General features: G+C 49.3%; 1 protein-coding gene across 4 annotated transcripts in view; it reads right to left on the reverse strand.

Annotated features, from left to right (window-relative positions):
* The window catches only part of MYO5C (myosin VC), an 88,256-nt gene that overhangs the window by 49,930 nt on the left and 11,741 nt on the right, over positions 1-26,585 (reverse strand). For 2 of the 4 annotated variants that reach the window (XM_045529466.1, XM_045529491.1), the window contains exons 3-11: positions 24,179-24,344; positions 23,537-23,681; positions 20,526-20,682; positions 18,291-18,434; positions 17,470-17,551; positions 15,872-15,979; positions 10,980-11,155; positions 7,489-7,754; positions 2,975-3,056 (exon numbers count right to left, since the gene is read on the reverse strand). In XM_045529466.1, coding sequence (XP_045385422.1) covers positions 2,975-3,056; positions 7,489-7,754; positions 10,980-11,155; positions 15,872-15,979; positions 17,470-17,551; positions 18,291-18,434; positions 20,526-20,682; positions 23,537-23,681; positions 24,179-24,344 — 1,326 coding nt within the window. Of the gene's footprint in view, positions 1-2,974; positions 3,057-7,488; positions 7,755-10,820; positions 10,928-10,979; positions 11,156-15,871; positions 15,980-17,469; positions 17,552-18,290; positions 18,435-20,525; positions 20,683-23,536; positions 23,682-24,178; positions 24,345-26,585 lie in introns of all 4 variants that reach the window. The other 2 variants (XM_045529482.1, XM_045529475.1) reach the window with 2 other exon arrangements.

A 26,585-nucleotide genomic window follows, 5' to 3' on the forward strand; every position in this document is an offset into this window, starting at 1 on the left:
CCTAATGTTCGTGTCTAAACAGGAAGAGCCTGAAGTACAGGTAACCCCCCTTCCCCCGGGGGATCGGTTCCTAACGGGAGTGTGGCTGCCGCCCTCCCACCTGGTCTGAGTGGTCCCCACCTCCTAAGGCTGGGGCCAGCCTGTGTCACCACCAGCACCGCGTGGCACTCAGTGTGGTCCCGGAGCCCCTGCCTGCTTGTGGCTATCGGGGGACAGAGCTGCCCCTTTGGCCCTGCGCGGGCTGGCTGGGGGGGACGGGCCGCAGGAGGGCCCACCGCTCGGAGATCTCTGTTCCCTGCTCCTTGTCGCTAACGGGGAGGCTTCCCGAGGACGTGGCTCAGGCTCGCCCCGGAGGCTGAAGGGACGTTTGCCTGCAGGTGGCGGGTGGGCGAGGGGCAGCAAGGAGAGAAGCCTCCGGGGAGGATCCCAGTGGGAACCTCACGGAGGCCGCGGGGGAGGTTGCGAGCGCCCCTCCCGCAGGCTGGAAAGTGCGGTGGTGGTGGGAGGCGATGGGACAGCAGTGGCAGACACAGATCACCCACGAGAATTCAGGGCCTGTGGCCTTTTCCTGGGGCAGTGAGGACCCACTGAGGGGCGAGTGGGGGGGGGTGTCAGAGGAGACCTGGGGGTGGCTCGGAAGAGGGCAAGACTGCAGGCAGAACCAGCCCCACGTTCCGGTGGCGGGAACTCGCGGACGGGGAGGAGGAGGAGGGATGAATGTCGGGGCCAGGACGCGGGGTCCGTGGCACCGCTAACCACAAAAAGCATCGCGGGGTTGGGAAAGCAGGCCCAGTGGGGACGGTGGCGCGCCCCCTTCTCAGCCGGCCACCGCGAGCTCCGGGGGCACCCCCGCCGGGCAGAGCCAGCAGAGGAGAAAAATGAAAACATGGAATTGCAGCCTCTGATGTGCGGTTTTCCGCAGGGCGTCTGGCACGTTGTCCCGGGGTGGGTGTGTCATCGAGGAGTGGCAGGGCCATGGCATCGGGGCGAGGCTAGGGTCTACAGAGAGTCTGATTTCAGGTGAGTTACGCTGGATATGCACTGGGAATAAACTTCAGCTGAGGTTGTACACGCTAAACTTCCAGGAAATCCTTGCAAATGCTAAAGAAATAGAAATTTGCAAAACGGATGTAATTGAATGCTTATACACAGATTAATTCCGGAACAAGGAAAAGAAAAGAAACATTTGCTGAGTAGGATTTAATGTTAAGTCTTCTCCTCATGAGCTTAGGCAGGTATCATTGACTCATTTTTTAATTGATACATAATAGTTGTGCATACTTTTGGGGGACATGTGACATTTTGATACATGCAAACAATGTATAATGATGACTGATTTTTGAAACAAGGAAACTGAGGCTGAGCGAGCCCAAGGTCCCAAAGGAGGAGGTGGTAGTGCGGAGACAAACCCAATTCAGCTTGACCCAAAGCCCACGCTCTCTGCGACACGCTGTCTTTCCCTCAGGGGTGTGTGGGAGAACCGAACGCCCAAATGCTGAACACTAACAAAGATTTAACCTTTCCTTGAAGTCACTGTTAGGATTTTAAAGTGATTTCTATTATAAACTAGAATCAAAATTCTTTCTATGAAAACGTAGCCAAAGTTTAGGACGGAAGCTAGAGGGAAAATATGAGTCAGTATTTTAGCTTTCGTGGCTTTTCAGAAATGCAACCAAACATAAAAGGAAGCAATCTTGACTAGTTTCATGGTAAAGCCACATATAGAATGGTGTCCAAACAACTTTTAATTTCATTGCTCTCTGGTTAGGAACAAGGCATAAGCACTGTTAGGGATTCAAAAGTGAAATCAATTAAGTCCCTGCCATTCAGGGAACTTATGTAAGAGGTTAAAGTTGAATTTAAGGCCAGGTTCAGTGGCTCATGCCTAGAATACTAGTACTTTTGGGAGGTCAAGGTGGGAGGATCAGTTGAGGCCAGGAGTTTAAGACCAGCCTGAACAACACAGCCAGACTCCATCTCTACAAAATATAGAAAACTTAGCCAGGCATGGTGGTTTTCAGCTATAGTCCCAGCTACTCAGGAAGCTGAGGCAGGAGGATTGCTTGAGCTCAGGAGTTTGGGGTTGCAGTGAGCTATGATGATGCCACTGCACTCCAGCCTTGGTGACAGAACGAGACCCTGTCTCAAAATCAATCAATCAATCAATAAAATTGTATTTAATACACATAGCAATATCAAAACACCAAAATAGCCACAAGTAACACTTAGTTGACATTTTTTAAGTGTCCTATTCAACTTTCTACTTCAGCACTCAACTTAGTATCTGGCATACATAATAGGTACTCAATAAAATTTTTTGAATAAAATAATTTTCCCAGCAGGAAAAAAATTAGAATCCATCTCCTGTTTCCATGGGAGGACATTTTTGATCTTACTGGTAGTTAGGAAGGTACCATATCCATCTTGTTTTAAATTAAGGGTGGAGAGAAACTCATTCCCATACTCCAGCAGCCAAGTCTACTTGGAGACATGCATGCAAATGAGGATAATTCCCCGTGATGGGCCTGGGGGAGAGGAAGCACGCAGGAAGGGGCAGGGGCTATCAGGGCAGACTCTCAGGGCAGCTGCCTCTCAAAGACAAGCAGGAGTTTACAAGGTGAAGGTGAAGGTGAAGGTGAAGGATGGGGAAAAAATCGAAGCAGGAGGGCTAAGGCAGAGAGGGCAGCAAGTGCATACTCAGAGGCTTAAAAGGAAGGGCAATCTTCGGGCAACTCACTAGTCTGGCTGCACAGAAGGTCTGTACCCAAGAAAGGCAGGAAAGCTCAAAAGTTGGCAGGCGGCTCAAAAAGGATGAAAAGGGAGAGGAGACGGTGTGGTTTCATGGCATGGCCACAAGGTGGTGCAATGACCCAGCCTGAGGCTCTTTAAGTGAAAATCTGAGCCGCTGTGCCTCTTTCCACGTTCACCCACACGCAGGACTGAGAACTAGTTCCAAGGCAGAAGAGTCACCTACCAGGTTAAACTGTTGTTGCAGTTTCTCATTAGCATAATTGATGCAAAATTGTTCAAAGCTGTTCACATCAAAGGTTTCAAAACTGAAATACAGTTTAAATAAGTTAAAATATAAGTTGACGTAGGACATACGCGTTCATTTATAGATTTTTTTTTGACAACTTCAAAGCTTAAAAGTTTGCTGTGTTTTCTGCAAGTTTTAAATATATCTCAAAGCTTCTGGTTTTAATGATATCCTGGCAGTCAATTTATAATACCCTTTTTCCTGGCTGTCCCTGGAAGGAACCTGGTACATACAAAACAGCCTGAGCCAGGCATTAAAACAGGCATGTCACAATATGTGTATCATTTACTCCATGCAACAACACTGACCTCAGCATTGTCCTCCTCACTTTATAGATCAGGAAATCAGACTCTGAGAGATTAAGAAACTTGCCTGGGGTCCCACAGCTTGTGTCAGAACCTGGCTGTGAGCCTGCCTGACGGGAATGCCTGTGCTGTCACTGAGCAAGCAGTGCGGTTTCCTATCCCCCGCTCCTTACATGTTGAGGGGAAGGGGCAGCACAACTTTGCCTCCCCACGGGGAGCTTTCCCGGTTCCTAGGGGGAAAGGGCAAGGTCCCTGAATACCCCATAGCCTAGCAGATCCCCAGGTGCAAGACAGACGAAGCCTGCCTCCATTTGCAGACATTCAATAGCTGTTTCTGCACTAATAGCTGCCCCGGGAGTTCCTGGCAGGTGACAGCCACGGAAGCAGGCTGCATATGACACAACCAGGAGTGTCCTAAGGGGCTGCCACTCAGCTCCTGCCAGCGGTGGCCATGGGTGAATGCAGGCCAGGATGCTAGATCACCTGATTCTCAAGAAAAACCAGAGAACTAGACTTTCTAGTCCCACTCTGTAAATCATGGCGTGGGCCAAACACACAGAAGCACGGAATTTCCCACCCGGCCAAGTGAGCGCTCTGCAGGAAGGAGGCCTGGGTGCTTTCAGGTGTCAGCATTTATGTACCTCACCTCCCTTAACCCTGATGCCACCCTTTGTGGAGGACTACTGTGACCCCACTGGCACACATGAGGGTCAGAGAAGGTTACCACAGTGAGGTACAACAGCCAGCAAGTGGTGCCAGGAATGCAATTTGACCCCCAGCTCTTAGTGCCTCCAGAGCCTTTGTTCTTAATCGCTCTAGTCCTAAGAGGTTCCTGCCAGCTCCAACCATGGGGCCCCTGAGAGTTTTGCTTGACTAAGACAATTTGGCTCAGTTTAGAATTCTCCTGGGCAGGGTAAGGGCCTGGATTGTCCTCTAGACAGCTCCAGGGTGACTTCCAGCAGGAGCAGAGCCCACCCAGCTCTGACGGCCCCACTCCACGTGCAGCCTCAGTGGTCCAGAGGTTCGGAGGCCAGGCCAGGCTGGGCCTGGGGCAGAATCAAAGGAGACTCAATGTGCTCTGCAACCCACAGCTGGGGCCAAAGGCAGAACTTTCTAGAACAGGGTGAATGCTAAAATCAATCATTATTTTGGGACATTCAAAGCTGAAGTTTAAAACCTATGGAAAGACCTAAATCTGTGACTTAAAATGCCCCAGGCACATTGGTTATGACAACACTTCACATTTGAATAATGCTTATGGTTTTCAAGGTGCCTTCATAATTTTTGGCATTTGATCTTAAAAATAGACCGGGCACAGAGGCTTACGCCTATAATCCTAGCACTTCGGGAGGCCAAGGAGGGAGGATTGCTTGAGGTCAGGAGTTTGAGACCAGCCTGGGCAACATAGCAAGATCTGTCTCTACAAAAAAATAAAAAAACTAGCCAGGTGTGGTGGTGCATGACTGTATGTAGTCCCAGCCACTTGGGAGGCTGAGCCAGGAGGATCGTTTGAGCCCAGTAGTTTGAGGTTGCAGTGAGCTATAGTGACGCCAGGGCACTCTAGCCCAGGTGACTCAGTGAGACCCTGTCTCAAAACAAACAAACAAAAAAACCTGCAAGAGAGGGCTGATCTTATAGACACAGAAACTGGGGTTTAGAGAGGTTCTGTGACTTTCTATGGGTCGTACGACTGGTATGTTGCAGAGCTCACTTCCAGGGTATGACCCCTGACCCAGGCTTTTCAACTCTGGGTCTAAAGAACACAAACACATGACAGGCCAGGCAGGGAGTCACAAGCCTTCGTGCTGCTCGGAGCTTAAGCCTCAAAGCTAGCTCACTTTCAATGATACTAACTTTTCCTTTGAGATGTCCTTATTTCCAGGTTAAACTGAGCTCTTTCTAAAGCTGCAGGGTACGCATGGCAAGGGCTAACCTCGAGGTGAGCATGCTGGAGAAAGTGGGCAAGGATTTACCCCAGACTCCGGCTACCCTTCTACTTAAAGGAGAGCTTATTTTTTTGGAGAGGTACCATTAGTTCATGGGTGGCAGTAAGCACATTACTTTCATTAATAGAATTTTGGAAGAGGAATTTAATTTTAAAAATTAAAATTGAAGATTTATTCTAAGAAGTCCTTGTGAATTTACAAATACTCTTGTCTCAGGTTTGTTCAGTTAGCCAAATAATTAAAATTTCTTTCTATAGTGGTCCTGAGGCCTGGAGGGCCCGAGTCCCACCTGCTGGCCATTCTCATGCTCGATGCTCCTCGCACACAGCTGGCCCTGCTCGGTCCCCTCCCCTGCTGGCCTCCGGCACACCCACACCTTGCTCCCTTCCCAGGACTCATCCTAACCCCTACTAATTGCCTGTCTCCCCCATTAAAATTGAAGCCCCAAGAGGGTGGGGACCATGTGTGTATTCTGTTTACCAATCCCCCCAACATAGCACCTGGTACATAAACAAATATTGTATAAAAATATGAAATAATATATTCTTAAAATAAAGGGTTATTTATTGTATTTTACTTTTTTTTTTTTTTGAGACAATCTCACTCTGTCACTTGGGCTAGACTGCAGTGGCATCATCATAGCTCACTGCAACCTCAATCTCCCGGGCGTAAGTGATCATCCTGCATAAGCCTCCTGAGTAGCTGGAATTACAGGCACGCACCACTACACTTAGCTCATTTTTCTATTTTTTGTGGAGATGGGGTTCTCGCTCTTGCTCAAGCTGGTCTCGAACTCCTAACCTCAGGCAATCCTCCGCCTCGGCCTCCCAGAGTGCTAGGATTATAGGCGTGAGCCACCGCGCCTGGCCTAGGGTTATTATTTTAAAACACAGAAAAGAACAGAGAATAATGTAACAATTATGTAGTTCTACCTCAATGACAGAGACTATTTTTTAAATCAGGGCTATTATTTTTTAAAAGCTTACATTTTTACTGGCTGCTCAGACACTTTCTTGGAACAAGACAAGGTAACTAATGTACTAGCCTCGCCCCGCCATGGATGAGCATTTTGTAACTGTGGCACATCCTATTAACTGGGAGCCGTATGTATCAACCTAGACTCTACACAGTAACTCCCTGAGGCTCCGTCTCCCATGCGGCAGCTCTGGGAAACGCCGCCTCTGCCCGGGCAGGAGTCGAGCAGCACGGCTGCAGCCCCCTCCGCCCCAGGAGGCAACAGCAGGGCTTGGCTCTCCCCTTTGAACGGGGAGCGGGCATTGGGCTCCTTTTCACCGGGGTGTGGGAGACGATTCCTCAGTCCAGGTGGAATCCTCTGTGATGCCTTCCCTGGGACCGTCTTCCCACCTCCCGCTGAGAAAGCAGGTTGGTCCAGGGAGAGGGGAGAGGGCTGTGCTTGAGGCCAGCTGCCAACAGACAGGGCCCGAGGGACAGCAGGCCCCGCAGAGCCCCCTCCATGCTGGCTTCCATGCTGGCTGTTCCATAAGCATCTTCAGCCTGAGCTGGGGCTGAGATTTAGAAATGCAGGACGAGGCAGAGAGAAGGGAAAAGAACTTCTTCCCCAGGGTGGGAAGTATTATAACTCTTAGAGAAGGGCTGGGCAAACCCAAGACCTTATTATCCAAGGATGGAAAAGGATTTAGGTGAGGAGGGTGGTTGATCAGCAGCCTGAGGGCTCAGGCAAGGTGCAGGTCTGGTGTGACCGTCACCCCCCACGGAATGGGAAGGGACCTCAGAGCTCTGCGCCTCAGCGGACTTTGAGGGGAACAGAAGTGGGTGAGAGCCTCACACCAGGCCAGGTTCTCCCACCCGTGCAGCAACCGTGAACAAGATACTGAATTTTTCTAAGCCTTGGTTGTTGCATCTCTAAAATGGGGATAATTATAAGGTTGCTCAAGGATTAGGTGAGAAATGCATGGAAACCAGTCAGCATCGGAGCTGGCATACAGTGAGCTCTTACCATTGGCCATTAGTAATTTAGCATGTAATTTAGCAATGCCTTCTAAATAAAAGGTGCCACAGCCCAGGAGACCGTACTTAACATTCACACACGCAAAAGCAGAGAATGTCATCTTTCCAATCACGTGAGACCCAAAAGAAGAACCAGAATAAAATGATCTAAATATAACAAGGTATTCAGCATTTAAATGAGGAAAGACAGGCTCACTGAAGAGAATCTTACCCATAAATGTCCAAAACACCAATAAAAGTGTGCTGCTTGCCTGAAAACTGCAACGCTTGGTTAATTCTCTCCACAATGAAGTCGAACAGGTGGGCATAGATCTTTTTGGCCAGCGCGTCCCTGGCATTGACAGCCTGGGGCCTGGTCATGGGTTTTACCACCGTCTCAGAGCTCGTGATGATTTTGCGATTGCACAGCCACTGAGCGACTTGGCTACTCTCCAGCCCCAGAAGCTCACAGAATACCTTCAGGTGACTGTCATCCTCCTTTAAAAACAAGCACAAGCTGCATCAGGGCCACTCAGCCATCCAAAGCAGCACGACCTACCTGGCCAAGGCACCTGGGCCCACACCCAAGCCTGTGAGAGAGGTGCGTGGGGAGTAGCTGGCGTGGGGACGCCTGGCCTCGGGAGGTCGAGACAGGCCTGGAACAGAGCAGGAGGGGCCGCAGTGGCAAGGGCCGCCCCTGGCCCTTGTGATGCCAGGCAGTCCTGGGCTGTGTCCCACACAGATTTTTCATTCTGGCCAAAGAATGTCAGTGGTTATTAAGGCCACGGAAGCCAACCCCGGGCCTGCCCTCACCCTGTGCATGTGGACACAGCCTCCGGCCCTTTCTCTTCCCTTGGCACCATGCCCAGACCCCAGCAGAATGTGCACTCACCCTGCCCCACCTCATGTGCCCAGGGGCTTGCCTGAATGCATGGCCCAGGAGGCACCTAGGTATCAGTGCCAGACAGAGCCTGCTGCGGAGCCCTTGACCGAGATGTCTTCTCAGCCAGCACAAGGGCACGGTGGAGGGCTGCTCAGGGATGCTCCAAGTGAAACTTGCTTCTCCCCCAAGCCTGGGCATGAGAGCTGTCCGACTGGCCAACAGACAAGGAGAGGAGGGTGCTCCCAAGTGTCTTCAACCAGTGTGGACAAGGTGCTCTTGTCACTTGGCAAGGAGATGCCACTCCATGTGACCAAGCATCATCATTCCTCTTGAGCAGAACCTCCAAGGCAGGCTCACCTGCAAGCACCACTTCAGCCAATCAGGAAAACCATGTCACTGCGTTTAAAAAGCCTCAGAGTATGGGGAGGAAGCACTCCAGAAAACCCTTACCTCGCCTCCATCCCCACCCCTTCTGACCACTACCAGTAACACAGAGCTTGCTTTTGATGTGCCTGACCTCCTTCATGGGGAGGAGATTGGCACAGCCACTGTTTTCCTTCCTTCTGAGAAAGAACCAAGCCTTCCTTGTTAAAAAAAAAAAAATCAGCTATAGGTGATGCAACAACGAAAATGCAAACAGATAGCAGTTTTTTTAAGAAGTAAGATGGCTTCATCCAAATTTAACTTGTCCAACATTTCAAGTTCCTGATACTAATGAGTGGTGTGTGTATTCCAAAGTCAGGACCAATAATCACAGATTGGTCATTTTCTACAAAGGTTCTTAGAATACCTTCCAAAGGATTTTCAGTCTATCAATTTTAATTCCTCCTCCAAAATATGACCTTCCCAACAAACGTCATGGCACAGATGCCAGCATCTCTGGGTTGGACATCGCATTTTAGCCTATGGGAGTTTGAGAAGAAAAGGGGCAGAGCCCAGCTTCTCTGAGGTAAAGGAAGAAGGACACGGGGGGGGGGGGGGGCGGGCTGCCACTACATCCCTACCCCAGCCTGCTGTCACCTCTCTCAACTGGGAATTGACTAACTCTGTGAGGTCTGGACACTGGGGAGCCGGGAGGGGCCTGAGTGAGAGCTGGGGCAGGGGGAGGAGAATGACGTCACGCTCACGGGGCAACAGGACAGAAGCACTGAGCCACGAGCTAAAGAGCTCATGCTCCTTTCTGCTCTGCTTTGTCTCCCTAAGCCGCAGCTACCAGAGAGCCAAGAAGCCACCAGCTGCACCAGATTATCAACTGTTCTCATCAGTTATTTGGGGGACATGAAAATAGACATTGTTACAGACTAAATCTTTGTGTCCCTCCAAAATTCATATGTCGAAGCCCTAACCACCAATGTGATGGTATTTGGAGATGGGGCCTTTGAGAGTTAATTGGGGTTAGGTGAGGTCATAAAGGTGGGGTCCCCACGATGGGATTAGTGTCCTTCTAAGAAGAGACACCAGCGGGCTTGCTCTCTCTCTACCATAGGAGGATGGTGAGAAGGCAGCCGTCTGCAAGCCAGGCAGAGAGTCCTCACCAGAACCTGACCATGCTGGCACCCTGATATCAGACTTCCAGCCTCCAGAACTGAGTGAGAAAACAAATGCCTGTGGTTTAAGCCACCCAGCCTATGGTATTTTGTTATGGCAGCCTGAGGTGACTAAGACAGACATGTTAATACAAACCTTTAAAGGTATGGAGATTTTACATTTCATAGAAACATCGTAATATTTTACTGTATGTTTATTTTCTTTGTTACATGGACATTGATGAGACTAATTAAATGCATATCCCCCAAGAATCACTACCCATACTATTTGTCACAGACGAGATACACACGTAAACTTGTGTCCATTAAATAAAAAACTCTATCACAAAATATACACGGAGGTATGTTCCCAGGCAGGAGGCCGGCACCAATGATACTTGATCTGAGCGGGCTGACGGAGTGTGGGCGTCCCTTCTGCTTAAAGCTGTCCAGCGCCCTGTGGTCTTACACCGTCTGTACCCTCCCCTTCTGGCCTCATCTACACCCTCCCTTTTGCTCAGTCTTCTCTGGAGATACTGACTTTCTAGCTGTTCCTCAAACTAAATCTCCTGCCTAAGGGTCTTTGCATTTGTTCCTTCTCCTTCAAACGTTCTTCCTCATACACAGGCATGATTGGCTCCCTCATCGTCAGGCCTCTGCCCACGCCACCTGGTCACAAAGTCTTCTCCAAATACCCTGCACAAAAGTCACAGCCCCTTTGCACCTCACTCTGTTTTATTTCCCTCTGTAACAGCTGTCACCAGCTGCCAGCTGCCTGGGCCTATATTTGTTTATTGCGATTCCTCCCCTTCCCTCCCTGACACCATAAGCTCCACAAAGGGTTTCTTATTTTATTTTGTTCACTGCTGTTTCCCCAGAGCCTACACCAGCCCCTAGCACATAGTAGGTGCTCCAAAAATATTTGTTGAATAAAAGAAAAACACACAGAGTTCATCTCCCGTCCCCTCTGTTGTAAGGGGAGGAAGCTTTACTCTTAGAGGCAAGCCCTGGCCACCCTGGGCTCCTCCTTCCTGTTAAACCAGTCTATCCAGGGGCCCCACTGTGTCTGCCGCTCAGATGCAAAGGCAGGTCAACCATGACCGGCTCTACTGATGGCCTCAAGCCCAGGAAGGGTAAAACAGATGAGTATCTTACGCTAACTGAGGACCTCTCGTTGCCCACCGCCGTGATCTGCACGTTGCCCAGGTGTAGGATGGCTGCCAGGATCTTAAAAACATCCATCTGAAAATCCTCCTTGAAACCTGGAAACAAGCATTTTCCCAAATTAGGAATTTACTGCATTTCTTCCCTTACCAGTAAGACAGGCACCCGGATCCTTTCAAGACACGAAGGTGCCATCAGTGCCAAGTGCTGGGACAGGGAACGTGACGTGGATCCCGGGAGAATCTGACGCTCTCTCCTTTTTAGTTCGACTTCCGCAGACACAGTGTGAATGTGACAGCCCACCAGGTTTCCCCTTTGCATGGCTGCTAGGAAGTTCGGCAGAAAAATTAATACCCAAGTAACCCTTTCACAGCGGTTCCTGGAAGAATCAGATCTCATTTATTCTGCGCTTTCTTCATTTTAAATGTTTTTCTTTTCTCTTTTTGCTTATAAGCTCCATGAATCTCTGAATCCCTTTTAAGGTGGGATGCTGGAGGGATTGCATCCGCCGCTCCAGCTCCTCTGCTCTCTGCCCCAGAAGACTGACCTGTAGAGGCCGAGGCGATGGGCTCTCGCGCCCTCTGGCCTCTGGCCGGGTCTGATTCATGGGGAGCCCGGGTCTGATTGATGGGGAGCCCTGGTAGGTCAAAAAGAAGGAGCAGAGAGGGGTTCTGCGTGTGTCTTCCCCTGTCTCCTTCCCTGCCAAGCTGTGTGGCCCGACTGACAGCTCTCTGCTTCTGTCCTGGTGCTGACTTTACCCAGTGCTCCTTTCAGACTACAGTAACACCCCTGTGCCCGAACGGGAAAGAGAAGTGAAGAGTCCTGCTGCTGTCCTCGGGTCCCCACTGCCCCTTGTGGCTCCCCTAGATCCTACCCACATCTTTGTAGTTGGTCCCTTCATATATAATCCCTCCCTCTTTCATCCTACCGTGAGTCTGCCCCATGTTTCCCACTGGGACCTTGACTGACGCAGGTGGAGTGTAAGTTACAATACATACCATATGCAGGCATCAGGAGGAGATTAGCACATTTCCTGGAGCTAAAAATGAACTAAACCAGCTGCTGGGAAGGATTCTGTGCCCGACCCCCATAACTCACAGTGGAGAACCTGTCAGTTGTGAGCCAGGCTTTGCCAGGTTGGGGTCCCGCAGGTGTGTGTTAGGGACGCTGCAGCGGGTCAAGGAGCTGAGAGATGCACCCGGCAGGCGGGACATTTACACCAATGTCCGTGCTCCCCGCACGCTGGAACAGACCCTGGCATGGAGGCTGTGACTCCCCCCACTCCCTCCAAGCACAAACGCAGCAGGCCCTGCATGCCGCGAAGCGCTGCCGCTGCCAGCTGCTGCTTCTCATTTGAGGAAACCTGGACTGTTTCATTAGCAGCCAGGTCATGTTCTTAAGTAATTTCAAGGTCAGGTGTGGTGGCTCACGCCTGTATTCCCTGTGCTTTGGGAGGCCACAGCAGGAGGGTCATCTGAGTCCAGGAGCTCGAGATCAGCCTGAGCAACATAGTGAGACCCCTGTCTCTACAAAAAATTTAAAAATTAGCGGGTGTGGTGGCGCAGGCCTGTAGTTACAGCTACTTGGGAGGCTGAGGCAGAAGGATCACTTGAGCCCAGGAGTTCGAGGCTGCAGTGAGCTATGATGGCACCACTGTACTCAGCCTGGGCAACAGATTGAGACCCTGTCTCAAAACAAAACCAAAACCAAAACCCATCTACCATCTAGGACAAGGGTCCACAAGTGTTTTCTTACGAGGCTTTGCAGGTCATACAGTCTATGTCACAAGTATTCAGCCCTACCACTGTGGCATGAAACAGCCACGGATGACGGGAACAAAGGAGGTGCCTGTGTTTCAACAGAACTTCACTTATAAAAACAGGCCAGTCTGTGGAGCCCTGGCCCAGGATATTTTGTAGTGATCGCTTTAAACATGTACTGATCTCTGCACCGATATAGCATGTCACAGTTCATAAACCATTTTTAGACATTATCTCCCAATCCTGACAACATCCTTAACAGCTACTGTGGTGGCTACTCTCTAAGCTGGTCCCTGACACAGCACCCTCCCTGCGTTTATGCCCTGTGTAGTTCCCTCCCCGTGAATCATGAGTCTGAGCCCGTCCTATGACTTGTGTTAACTTCCTAGATAGAACACAACAGCAGTAGTGCTGCGCTGACTTTTGAGGCTGGTTCATAAAAAGCCTCACAGATTCCACCTGAGCCTCTTGCAAATGGCGCTGGAAGAAGCTCACCACGACGTACGTCCCTCTACCCTAAAACCAGCATGCTGTGAGGAAGTCCAGGGATGAGGTCACTGGGAGGGAGAGACACCCTCCTAGCCATGAGAGAGAAGCTGCTTTCAGGGGCTCTAGTCCCTGCCACCACCACGTGAGAGGTGCCCAGCTGAGCCCAGCCAACCCGGAGTCATGGGACACAATAAGAAACTGTCATTTTAAACCACAAAAAAAATGTGGGGAACAGCAATAGACAATTGGAACAACTAAATATTTTCATTATTACTCCACTGTACAGATGAGAAAACTGATGTCTTGATACAATAAGTGACGTGTGCAAGGCCACAGACCGATCTTGTGACACGTGAAAAAACTGGAGCCAAATACATGACAAGAAATAATTAGGTACTAAATTGTGAGGTCTGACGCCAATGCACAGGCAGTCAGAGGAGAGAGGGGCCCCTGGGTGGGCTAGGATCTGTAAATCATGAACTTGTTGCAAAGTAAACAGGTGCAGGTTCTGCTGTAGTCCTGGAATTCTGCCAGCCAATCCCAGTCACTCACTGGGGACCCCCTCTTGAAGGGGACAGGTGCGACTGCCCCAGCCTCTTTCCACCTGCCCACATCACCAGTAACAGCCACGGGAGGCGGTGGATCGCTGTGCCCCGCCCCCCCCTCAGGACAGCTAGGCCTGCACAGGTCTGGGCCAGGGCAAGGCGGTTATGTGCCCAGGGCCAGCCCTGCACTTGCACGACCCCCACAGTGAGTGTCTCTCTTGCCTCATTCCAGTCTCAGCCCTGCTGGTGTGGAGATTTGTGAAAATAATCTAATTTGTGCGATGCAGAGGGAAAAATTGCTGCAAACTGCTCATCTCCAATAACTAGGGAAGGTTTCATGGGAGAGGAGATGGTTTTACTCAAAGGATGGTTAGGGCTTGGACAACAGGGAACAGCGAGACAGAAGGCAGGCAGTAATATCTACCAAGCGCCTGCTATGCGCTTGGCCTGGTGCTGGGGGCTTCTACATACATGTCCTTAGCAGTGGTCATGAAAGGTAAGGTGCGTTGCCATTCTACAGATCAGGAAACTGAGTCTCAGAGAGGGTAACCTCTTCAGAGTTATGCCAACTAGGATTTGAATTCAAGTTTATTTGATCTCAAAGCCACTCAACTTCCCCTCATCACGTGCTGCGGGGAGGAGAACATGATGGAGGGAGGACCCGAGGATCCCAGGTGAGGGGACTGGGCAGGCCAGGGCATGTCCGCTATGAGCCCCGCCAGAGCTAGGCCACCTGTCCCCTCCTCATACGCCACATTCCCTCTCGAGGGAGTACGTTATACAAAGATTGAAATCATGACTATAATTAAGAAAACGTTAATAAGAATTAGAAAATAATATCAGAAAATGTTAAAAAGTGTTTATCTTATTATCATGAAGTGCTTAAATTACGCTACTTCTTGAAGCATTTAAAATTTTTTTTTCTAATTGTTTTAGGGGTCTCACTATGTTGCCAAGGCTGGCCTCGAACTCCTGGACTCAAGTGACTCTCCTGCCTCAACCCCCAACCCTGAGTAACTGGGACTACAGGCCCCCGCCACCGTGCCTGGCAAAGCATTTTGGAGGGATCAGAATCTAATGACAATTTTGCTTAGGAAACTGTCTTGTTTTCATTCTCCACTATCCAAATGTCTTCTTCTTACTTATTACTCTGGTATATTTACCTTCAAATTCTTTGCCTTTTACATTCGAATACAGCAAACCAGGCCACAAAGAGAAAAACAAATAGTGGCCAGAGATGTCCGTGAGATGTAGGAATAGCCCATTGCCTCACGCCGATCAGAAGCTGCGAGTGGCAGTTACATGTGGACGTCTAGACTAACACAAAATAAGGACCCGAGGGACTACTTTTACCCATGCCCTCTGGCAGACGCCCTCCCGTGGGAAAAATCAGGTGGAGAGAGATTGGGAATAGCCAGAGTCCTACCTACTCCACCCATGTCAGCATCCAAGTGATAGAAGATTTGGTTTTCTCTATAAAAACAAGATGTTTTAAGACCCTGGAGTGCAAACCCAGTGTTGCTTTATATTAACCACCTGACCCTGGGTCCAGCATCTCTGTACCTCAGTTTCCCCACTGTAAAATGGGAGCCACACCAGCTCCGACTTCATAGGGTGGTTGTAGGGTTTGAATAAGTGAACGGGTAATGAAGTGCTTAGGATGGTGCCCAGCACACTGTATGCTCCAGATAAGTGCCCACTATTTTATTATCAATGTCAAGATATCCGGGAAGGCCAAGCAGGATTCACACTATACTTGTGAGCTGAATTGAACCTTGGCTTCACCAGGCTTCTTTGTAGCCAGCCCGGAAGAGCTTCAAGCAGCCATGAGGTTTACAGCCCACGCCTCTAACAGCAAGCTGGCAAGGCTGAGGGAAAAACATGTTCATTTCTAGCTTTTTAAGGGAAAAGCAGAGTCTTGGCTACTTAGTCTCCAAATACGTTTGGATGGCTCATCCTAAATTTGGATTTATTAAGAGTCTTCAGAACACATGTATGCTGGGAATCCCTGCCTTTTCTTTTCTTTCTTTTCTCCCCCACCCCCCCCCCTTTTTTAAAAATAGAGACAAGGTCTTACTATGTTGCCCAGACTGGTCTCGAACTCCTGGCCTCAAGTGATCCAAGCAACCCTCCCACCTCAGCCTCCCAAAGTGCTGGGATTATAGGTGTGAGCCACTGTGCCTGGCCTTTTTTTTTTTTTTTTTAAAGAGATAACAGCCATGCCCTTGAATAGGATATATTCATTTACCCAGTAGTGTGAAGGTCTTCTGAGTCTCTATCATGTCGGCTCGGTCATTCACACCCTCAATGACAGTATTGCCTCCCATTCTTGTATAATTAAATTCTTCTGCAGTCCCTGAAATCAAAAAGTAAGATTAGTTATGTCTGTAACACAGAAATTTGGACATACATGTTTATCAGAAGGAGGAAGGGAAGTTCACACTTAATGAGCTACATCAAACACTTTACATATGTTATTTCATTTATTCCCTTGGAATTCTATGTTAAAGATGCAGGAGCTGAGGCTCAGAAACTTGCTCAAGGTCCCACAGCTGATGATAGGAGGGTAGGAACTTAAATGCAAGCCTGATCACACAGCTCATGGTTTTGTTCCTGCACCTAACATTTTCATACAAGTTTATTGAGGTTTACTAAATGTACAATAAACTTCACACATTTAAGATATACAATTTGAGGTCTAGGAGCCATGGCTCATGCCGGTAATCCCAGCACTTTGGGACGCTGAGGCAGGAGGATCACTTGAGCCCAAGAGTTTGAGACTAACCTAGGCAACACAGCAAGACCCCATCTCTGCAAAAAATAGAAAAATTAGCCAGGCATGGGGGTATGTGCCTGTAGTTCCAGCTACTCAGGAGGCTGACACAGGAGGATCACTTACGCCCAGGAATTTGAGGCTGCAGTGAGCTATGACATTGCCCTTCTAGCCTGGGCAACAGAGTGAAATCCTATCTCAAAAAAAAATTTTTTTTTTAATTTAAGATGTACAATTTGATGAATTTTGACATACATATAACCTTACCACAATCAAGATAGTGACCATATATATACGACTAATATTTCAATAGCAAAGAACCCTTCAGAAAGCTCTTCTACATGTTTGCTATTCACATGCTGTTTGGCAGACAAGGCATGGATATAATCCTCCTGTGAAATCTGCAGAAACTGAGATTCCAAGAGTACAAGCACTTAACCAAAATTAGAGAGTGTAAGTTCAACTCCAATATGATAGAAGTTACTTCTGATACTTCTTGTCTGCCACCACAGCGCAAATAATCAAGACAGGAGAGCTGTGACAGTACAGGGCTTGGGGCCATTTGTGCTTAAGGACAAATAGCTCTACATCTCAGCTGTCCCTGAAATATCATTAGTTATGACTACAAACAATGAATGAGTCATCAAGGATGACCCTGAGTCATCAAGGAAGTTCAAATTATGATAGAGGTGCTTTGTTTAAAAAGACAGAGAACAATATCATAAATGTTAGAAAAACAACTATCTAAGCATGTTCAAGTAAAAAGGAAAGTTTGGGGACTTACAGCAGTAAGTTCCAGTTGTCAGGAGGCCTTATTCAGGTGGCTCTAGCTGAATGATCACAATCACCCTATGAGCTTTGAAAACAACCCCGGGGCTGCCAAGGCCCCCCACCCCCACCCCATCCCTCTCCTTGGTTAGATGCATCAACGCCACCCTTGAAACCCAAGGATCTTATATCTTTGGACAAAATAATTTTCTTTAAAGTTGTGTTACTATAATAAAAAGACACTGACCTAGAATTTAAACCCCTACAGAAAAGAGAGACCTTTCCGCACACCACCCATCACGTACCCAGTTTAAGATGTTTAAACTCCGACTGCTGTGCAGATGCACAAAGCTGATAGAAGATGTGGTAGTTTCGTTCATTTTCCGACTGTAAAATAAGGACAAGTCCCAAAAGTTACACCAACTCTTTACAAGCAAAAATGTTAGGTTTTTAACTAGAGGGTCCTAGACGGCCAATCCGTATGGACAGTTCTGCTGTCACGGACGCTGACGTGTACGACCAGCTCACAAGCAGGCCCTTCCTCTCAGCCGAGAGAGAACTGGGTGGCCCAGGATAATCTTCCAAGTAACGACTCCAGGGAAAATATTCCATGAAAATATTCTATGAAATGGGAATGATGTAATTTATACTAGTTGAAATTTTTAAGAAATTCCCCGTAATACAAGGTTTACTATTGCTCTTCTTCTGGGCAAAACTTTCTCCATTTTACTGATAGAAAAGCCTTTCTCTTACCCACCCCCCCCCCCCCAATAGTTCTGATCCCACTCCCTGTTAGGAAAGCCAGTCTAACAGCTTTTTCTGTTCCAAATACTTTTTGTGTTCTAGAAAGATACACCTGATATATACACTTAAAAGATTTTTTTAAGTGCCTCAAATTAAAAAGTTGTAACCTTTTCCCTCAGTCATGCCACCTGCCTGATACTGCACCTATGCACCCATTTTTATTTTTTAATAAACGGGAAAAGAATCCAAAGTGCAAAGGAACGACAGGAAAACTCTATTCTTCGAGTCACAGAACAACATAGGTTGTCTAATGAGAATAGAAATATAAACAATATGCAGTACGTTGGGAAAAAAGGAATGGGATGAATACTTTTATCCTTACTTGGAAGACAACTCTGGATTTCTCCAGGAGGTAAGTCCTCATGTTGGCACCTATAATTTGATTTCTTTCATCAAAACTGATTTCTGTGTATTTCCCAAAGCGACTGCTGTTGTCATTGCGGGTGGTCTTGGCATTTCCGACAGCCTACAAAACACAGGACTCGCTTGAAATAACCACAGTAGAAGACCTTTGCATTGAAGTTATTAGAGCAGTTTCTAGTAAAATCCAATCCTGTACACTGGGGGAGGGTCTGATTCGCAGAGGGAGGTCTGGGGCGGGGGAGAGGAGGAAGCAGCCGGGGTCTTACAGGGAACACGACAGTCGCTGAGCCTGCTGCCCAAGGCCCCCCTCAGCCTCCCTGGGAGACACTTAGTAGGACCAGAACGTGCACAGGTGCTCATGTTTCATGGCCCTCACATCCACTCTTGCTATCTGGGTAACGCCTTAAAAGTCATTTCATCTTTCCGAGTCTTAATTTCTTTATCTATAATATAAGAATAATGTGCATCTTACTGTTACGGACTGAAGATCTGCGACTCCCCAAAATCCATATGTTGAAATCCTAACCCCCAGCGTATGGTGTTAAAAGGTGGGGCCTTTGGGAGCTGATGAGGTCATGAGGGTGGAGTCCTCATGAATGGGATTTTAGTGCCTGTATGATAGGGAATCCAGAGAGCTCTCTTGCTCTCTTTTTCCACCATCTGCAGGGACAGTGAGAAGACAGCAGTCTGAACCCAGAAGAGAGACCTCACCAGGATCCGACCCTCCTGGCACCTTGATCTAGGATATCCGGTCTCCAGAACTTCGAGAAATAAATTTCTGTTGTTTGTAAGCCACCCAGCCTATGGCACTTTGTCACAGCAGCCCGAACTGACTAAAACACTTACGGAGTTAGGAGGATTAAGTGAGACAATATAAAGTGGCTTAACTCATTCATGCCCCAACTATTACAGATGCTCAACTGAAAGTTCACATCCTTTATCCAACTTTTACTTCTGTCCTTACTTCCTACTGCTTTCCTACTTAAACTTCCCACTCAACCAAAATCCCTCCCTCCCACTCTCTGGGCACGATTTTTGCTTTTCACTTCTGTTTTGGAATTCCATCTCTCTTCTGCCTGTCCCCTCCCCCTTCCTGAGCACCCTCCATCCTGCCTTCATGGAGCTCACGGTCTAGTGGGGGCGGCAAACCTCAAATAAATAACCAGGCAAAATTATCCACTGGGCACTTAACTTGGCCCTGCCTCTTGACAACTTTTCTATTGCCACGTTGGACTGTAAGCCGTCTCTATCGGGGGAGCCTGTGCCTCTGGACTGTGAACGACAGTGTTTCTGTTTTCCCCTCCCGCCTTGTGCTTCTATTTAATTTGAAAATATGCTTCGGTCAGAGGAGTCTTATGCTTAGGAACTGGGTCTTATTCTTTTCCATCACTTCCCATGTTAATCTGGCAGAGTGGCCTTAACAAAGTAGGTGGGCTGAAGCATATTGAGGATTTTGATTTATTAATAAGAAAACAAGGAGAAGAGGTCTAGGAGTTTAATGTTCTTAATTATTTTCTTTGCTTCCAAATAAATTTAAATCAACCCTCTTCCCATTTTGGGAGGCGGCTGGAGTTGGCCTGGGGGGCCCTTCCCTGCCCCTTTCAGGTGGCACTTCCTCCTCGTGGCTTGTCCCCATACCCCGGGGCACTCTCTGTCGGCCTTGCCCACCCTCTGCCCCGCCAGTGCTGAGGAAGGAGGAACAGATTTGAAATGCGGCCTTTGCCAATCTGTAACGTGGAAATACTCCTACCACGACTGATTTCAAACTACCAATGGTTTAGCAATCAGCTTGCAAAACTCCTGAATATTTAACAATCCGCTCATGAAAGTTGATGCCAGTTGGCTGCAGAACACCAGTGATCTCAGTGTGCCCGTGATATCTGTGGTTGAAGACACTTCCCCAGGAGGTAAATGGAAACAGGGGACTCTTGAAATCCGATAGCAGAACTTCCTGCTCGGTGGGTAGAGGAGGAGAGACCCTTGAAAGTAGCAAGCTCTGCCCCCACCTCCTTCAAATCCCACCAGAGAGCAGACTTCCTGGGTCTTTTCTGCCCTCCCTTCTTTGGTCTTTAAAGGGCGGGAGCCTGAGTTGGCAAGGGCAGCACAAACGCAGCAGCCAGCCCCCGTCCCCGTCACGCGGCCGTCTCTGACCCGGCTCCCGCTGCCTCCCGCTGCCTCCCGCAGTGGCACACACCTCGGTGATGGGATTGGACGCCAGCACCTTGTCCTCCACGCGAGCGGTGCTGCTCGACTTGCTGACGGTGGCGAAGTACCTCATGGCGTAGCGAGCCGACACTGTCTTCCCGGCACCCGACTCCCCGCTCACAATGATGGACTGATTTCTATTGTTTCTAAAGCAAATACACGAAAGGATTTTTAAACGTTAATTTCTTCCCATTAAAAAGGCAACATATGCTCATCAAGAAAAATGCAGACAAGATGGAAGAAGAGAGACTTTGTTTTATCACTCTAAAGGAACTGTTTTTAACATTTCAGTGAATTTCCTTCTAGACTTTTTTTTTTCTTATGTGGTCATGCAGAACACACACGTGTGTTTCCTGCAACGTCTCCTCTGTTGAGGGTTCCCAGGACCAAACCCAGGTTAAAGATCTGCTAGGAGGATTTGCAGGACTCAGCGTATGGTGATACGGCTAAGATTTATTACACCAAAAGGATACAGAGCAAAATCGGCAAAGGGGAGAGGCACGTGGGGCAAAGTCCAGGGGAAACCAGCTATAAACTTCGCAGGGTCCTCTCCCAGTCCAGTCGCACAGGACACCCTTACTTCCTCTAGCAATGAGTTCGATGGCACGTGTGAAATGCTGTCTCCCGGGGCAGCCCACTGCAGACTCGGTGCTCACCTTCTGCCTAGCACACACCAAACTTCCAGACTCCAGCAGGAAAGCAGGTATTCAGCACACACCACATTGCTTACACCAACAGTTTACGTCTGGGTACCATGAGCCACTTTATCAATTAGGGTGGTGGGAACCTTCCTGAAATCAGAGGCCAGACACAGGCCTACCTTGCAAGCAAGCCTCTGAAGATAGCAGCCTCAGGCCTCACGTCAACTCCTTTCTGCACGTCCCACTTAGATATAAAAACAGTTCAGAGGAATTATTTTGAGAGCAATTATTCAAAAGATACTTGGGAGCATATTGTGCTCTGTAAGCCAGCAGGCTCTGTTACATAATTCAGAGATTTTTTTTTTTAAAAAAACACATGCATTAAACTTTTCCTGTCATAAGACTGTGGTGGTGGAACTTTATAATGCTGCACTGTGTGTCTAGCACTGCGTACATGCCTGGTGCTGGGGAACACTTTACACAGATCCGCATTTAAGCGACCCAAAAATCCTATGACGTAGATCTCTATTTTACAGATGAGAATGACGGTGACTCAGAGAGGCAGAGTGATTTGATCAGAGCTTCCCATGTGAATGCTGGAGCAGACTTTAGACATAGCTCCCCTGGCCCAATCCTTTCATTTCAAAGAGAGGAAAGGAAGACTCCGAGAAGGAGTCCCCCAGGTGTGCAGAACGGGGCTGGGGTTATTAAAGCCAGGCCCTCCTGACTCCCAGTCTAGCTTTGAGCAAGGCCAACACGAACCTGCCATTGCTGTTATCACAGCCACACACATTGACCTCCAAGGAGAAACTGGCTCTGCAGGGCTGAACTTGGCACAGCCCTATAGTTCCAAGGACCTTGTACTGCTGACACCTAGACTCTAATCACCAAGACTCCCTGGAGACCTGTGGGGAGCCAGGGAAAATCCCAGAGCCAGGGGTGTTTTAGGGTTGGAAGGAATCTCGGTGCAGCGGAAACTGCTAATTCTCTATCCAAAATTCCTCCTCCCCTTCCTCCTCAGGGACGATGTGCCAGCTGTTGGCGGGCACGTTGCTGCCCATATGAAAGACATTTCCCAGCCTCCCTCGCGGCCAGGCGTGGCCATGTGAGCAGGTCCTGGCCAATGAGCTGTGAGCAGAATTGCTTTGGGGGGCTTCTGGGAAGTGTCCTTGTCACCTAGAGTATGGAGGAGATGGCTGAGCCAGAGGCTGGCCCTGAGGAGAAGGGTCCCAGCCCAGGGATGGGGGGCTGGATGGCACTGGGTCTCCAGTGACCTGGGGGAGGTTTATCTAGCCCCAGACTGCCCATCAGACTCCTCTGCAGGAAAGCACACACCTCCACCCTGTGTAAGCTACCACCTTCCCCCGGATTAGAAATAAGCAGCAGAACCAGGAACGGTCCTGTCTGAGCACCGAGCTCACAGGTGAGGGCAGAGCTGCGGGAGTGCCGGGGCCCTGCCCGGGGCTGTGCATGAAGAGGCAGCAGGTCCGGGTCCTGTGCCTCAGGCCTCCCCGCTGTGAAACGAGGGTGACGATGGTGGCTCGACAGATTTCGTGGGAGTATTATGAGACCCAAGGGAGACCACTGTCTGTCAAAGTTCTTTTGCAAACTGCAAAGGGAGCTTCAAAGATAAGATGGTGTTTTTATTCGTTATACTTTACAGATGAGAACACTGAAGCCAAAAGAGGCTAGTTATGGGAAAATAAATTATATTTAGAGTTAAAAATAAAAATCTGAGCACAAATCACAGCTCTGCCTTTTGCTGCCTGACCTTGGGTCGGTCACTCTCCGAAGCTCGGTTCACTGCCCAGGCGTCTGTATCACGGGCTACTCTGAGGGTGCCCGAGGTGACATATGGGGGTGTGTGCGTGGTGCCTGATCACAGGAGGCTTTTCACACATGTTCACCAGCAAGACAAGAACTCCACAAAGGCCACACAAAAGCCAAGTGGCAAAATGAGGATGAAACCCCAAATGTCCTGCAGCTAAAAACCCGGGCTAGTCTGTCATCAGACTCTGCTTCCTTACACAGATGAAAAACAAAAACACTTAAACATCTCACAGTGGAGAATAATTCAATACTCCTCCAACCAAACACACTGCAAGAGAAACATCTGCTATTGCCAGACTGACCTTTGACTGCCTAGAAGGAACAAAAGCCAGGAAACCTGGTCCAGACAGGTCGGGTGCCTGTAAGAGTCATTTGCTATTCATTACAGGCAGTCTGCTCAACAAAGCACCCCCTGTGGCCTGGCTCTTTTAAAGAGCCCAACCTAGGTATCTTCCCCACACCGTGAGGGTCCAGCAGGTGCAGGGAGCATCCGCAGAGCACGAGGAGGCCCAGCTGGGCAGCGAGCTACCTGGCCATCTGCTTGTATGCCTCTTCTGCCACGGCAAATATGTGCGGGTCCATGTCGCCCATGTTCTGCCCGCTGTAGGCATGGATGATGGCATCTCCATAGATCGGCAGCTGCTTGTAAGGATTCATGGCCACCAAAATGATTCCTGAGGAAAAATGCCAGATGCAGTTACAAGATTCTTACTGTCACCCACCTCTCCAGGTTTTTACGAGAAACCCCAGCTCTGCCACTTATTAAACCTTCTGCGTGACTTTGGGCAGGTCACTTGACGCACTGAATCTCAGTTCTCTGCTGATCACCCACATCTGTGGGCTATTCTGATGGCCGGATGAGATGACAGAAGGAAATGCCCCCAAATGGAGAGGCTTTTGCGATTCACAGTGTAAATAATAGTATCATTGCCCAAAATAAGTAATCAGTGTATCAAATCCAATGAGAACCTCAAAACACAAGTTTTATCACATCTCTTTTTCTTGGTAGCCCAGCTTTAGTTCTTGTTGAAGATCCTCCCCACCTAGACATTTGTCTTTTTAGCAAACTCTAGATGCTCCGTAACGTAACATGAAACACAAGCACGATGCTCTAGACCGTAAGCGCTAAGTTTCGGCGCCATTCCTTACTTCCCAGAATTGCTGTCCTTACCGCTGTAGGTGTAAATGAGTTTGGATTCTGCAAAGCGGATTCGGAGATTGTGGAGCACCGCGGGCTCGTGGAGGTAGCTGAGGGCAATGAGGTCATTCTCACCCACGAGGATGTCGGGATTCCGCAGTGGAGGCAGAGACTCTGGATCGACAGAATAATCCAGCTCCTGTAGATGGAGATGAAATTACAGTTCTGGAAATGAGAGACTTGGTGTTTCTGCTGAACGTTTGTCCTATCCACTCCCCATTGGAGTCATGGCTGACACCGAAAAACAAACTTATGTATAGCAAAAAGCAAATAATCTTCATAGCTGGCTCCTGAAGTGACAAAAAGTGGGAGCCAGGGAACCAGAGCACTGGCTGTGTGGCCTGGGGCTAGTCACTCACCCTCTCTGGCCCTCATTTCTCATCTGTGAAGAGGAGCTAGACCAGACCAGGGGTCCTCACAGTTACAGAGGCCTCACTGCGGGGCAGCAGGGAAACCACATGGGCAGGATCCAGGTACCCCACTCCTGATTCTCCTGTGGGGCAGGGGGCTCCACTCGTATGTGGTCTCAGTGTTGGGCCACGGAAGTTTTCACTGGAAAACAAGAGGCTGCTACCAAAATGACATGATGACCTTACAGCTCCGAGGCTGCCAAGTCTCTATTCAAAGCTGACACGCTTGGCAGTGAGAAGCATCTAAAGGAGCCCATGTGGGTGGCGGTCTCCGTGCAAGGCCCCTGGTGCAGGTGACTCCTGTCTGCAGCCCCCTACGTGCCGGAGGGCTCACGGCTCCCCCTCCAGGCCTGTCTGTTCCTGTCATGCTCCGCCCTGGGCCAAATGACTTTCCCAGGCTGGTTCCTCTTCTGCCAGATTTAACCTAGCTTCCCCCAGTAGCTGCCTGAGCAGGATGAAGGAGAGGGTCACACATGGGATCTATCTCCTTCACTTCCGTTTCACGACTGGGGGAAATGAAGCCCAGAGAGGTAAAGTGACTTGAGCACGGTCACCCCGCAAGTTGTTTCTCTTCTACCCTCCCAGGGGCCTGGGATTTAGTCGGTACCATTGGCTCCCTGGTCCTGGGCCAGCTCCACAAGGTGGCCCAGCTGCCCCGTAGCAAGTGCCACTGTGCAGACCCCATGCCAAGCACTCAGCACTGATTGTTTCATTTAATCCTCAGAACTGCCTTCCAAGGAGGACATGACTACCCCAGTTAAGAGTTAATGAGAGAAGTTCAGCAAGACTGAAGTTGTTGTCCAGCGTCACAAGGCTAACACGGTCTCACTCATTTATTCACTGTTGCGCCGCCTCCTGTCCGGGCTGGTGGGGGGTCGCTTCTGCACAAGGCGCAGCTCAGGGCAACCCAAGACCCGCACGGCAGCGCCTGCCCTGTGGTGTCGCTGCAATGATATTTGCGGACCTGCCCCCGACCAGAATATTCTCAGCCTACACACTTTGATTTTGAGAATAAAATCAAGGAAAATGCTTTTCATACTTAATATTTACTTTCCCTGATTTTTTTTGTTTTAAATAATAATAATTTAAAAAAACACTTCCAGTTCTGCCTTTGTGCGTGTCACGGGTGAGAGGAACAGAGAGGGAGAGAATGACAGAAGAGAACAGACGTCTTTGGGGAAGGGCAGAAAATGTGAAGAACATCAGGTTGACAGGTGGAGGCAGAGGTGACATTTTCCTACACCAAGCAGGCTTTGTCCCTCGTGGCACAAACAAAGGGTTAGGGCAGACAGCAGCCTGGCTGCCCGCCACCCAGCTGCCACCCAGCTGCCTCCCCTCCTCCCCGTAGCAGCCTTCAGGGCCAGGAATGCAGCCACCTGGAGCCCTGCTGATACTACCACAGGGGAACGCTGCCCCTGCAGCTGCTGCCTGGAGATTTTCCTCCCCAGAAAAAGCCATCTGATCCCTAATCAGAGCCCTCACTGTGCACGGGAGGTCCTGATAAAAGCAGTGAGGAGGCGGGGACGGGCAAGGGAGGGCGGAAGGCAAGCGGCAGCGCCCCCTCCCACGCTCTCCTGCTTGCAGGAGCCACGTGGCTTGTCTCCTCCAACCTTTGGCAACCCTGTGATGGCGGCTGCTTATTAACTCCCTTTGACACAGGAGGAAACCGAGGGGCCCACTGTCACAGACTTAGCAAGTGGCCGTTCGGGGACCTGAATCCAGACAGTCTGATTGCAGAGGACGTGCCCTTAACTGCTATGGTCGTCTCCCTTCCCGGGATCTCAGGAAATGTCTCCCGAACCCAGGACAGCCTGACTGGAAACATTGTGTCCTGTCTCCACAGAGACCATTTACATGCTTTGTAAATTCCAGCATTTAATATTCATGTGATATTCCCTGGAGCACCTCTGGGATCCAGGCAGAACACAAACTCTCTGTCCAGCTCTGCATCCAGATACTTGATTCTAAAA

The sequence above is a fragment of the Lemur catta genome, chromosome 1, assembly GCF_020740605.2.
Source record: "Lemur catta isolate mLemCat1 chromosome 1, mLemCat1.pri, whole genome shotgun sequence".
Lineage (NCBI taxonomy): Eukaryota > Metazoa > Chordata > Mammalia > Primates > Lemuridae > Lemur > Lemur catta.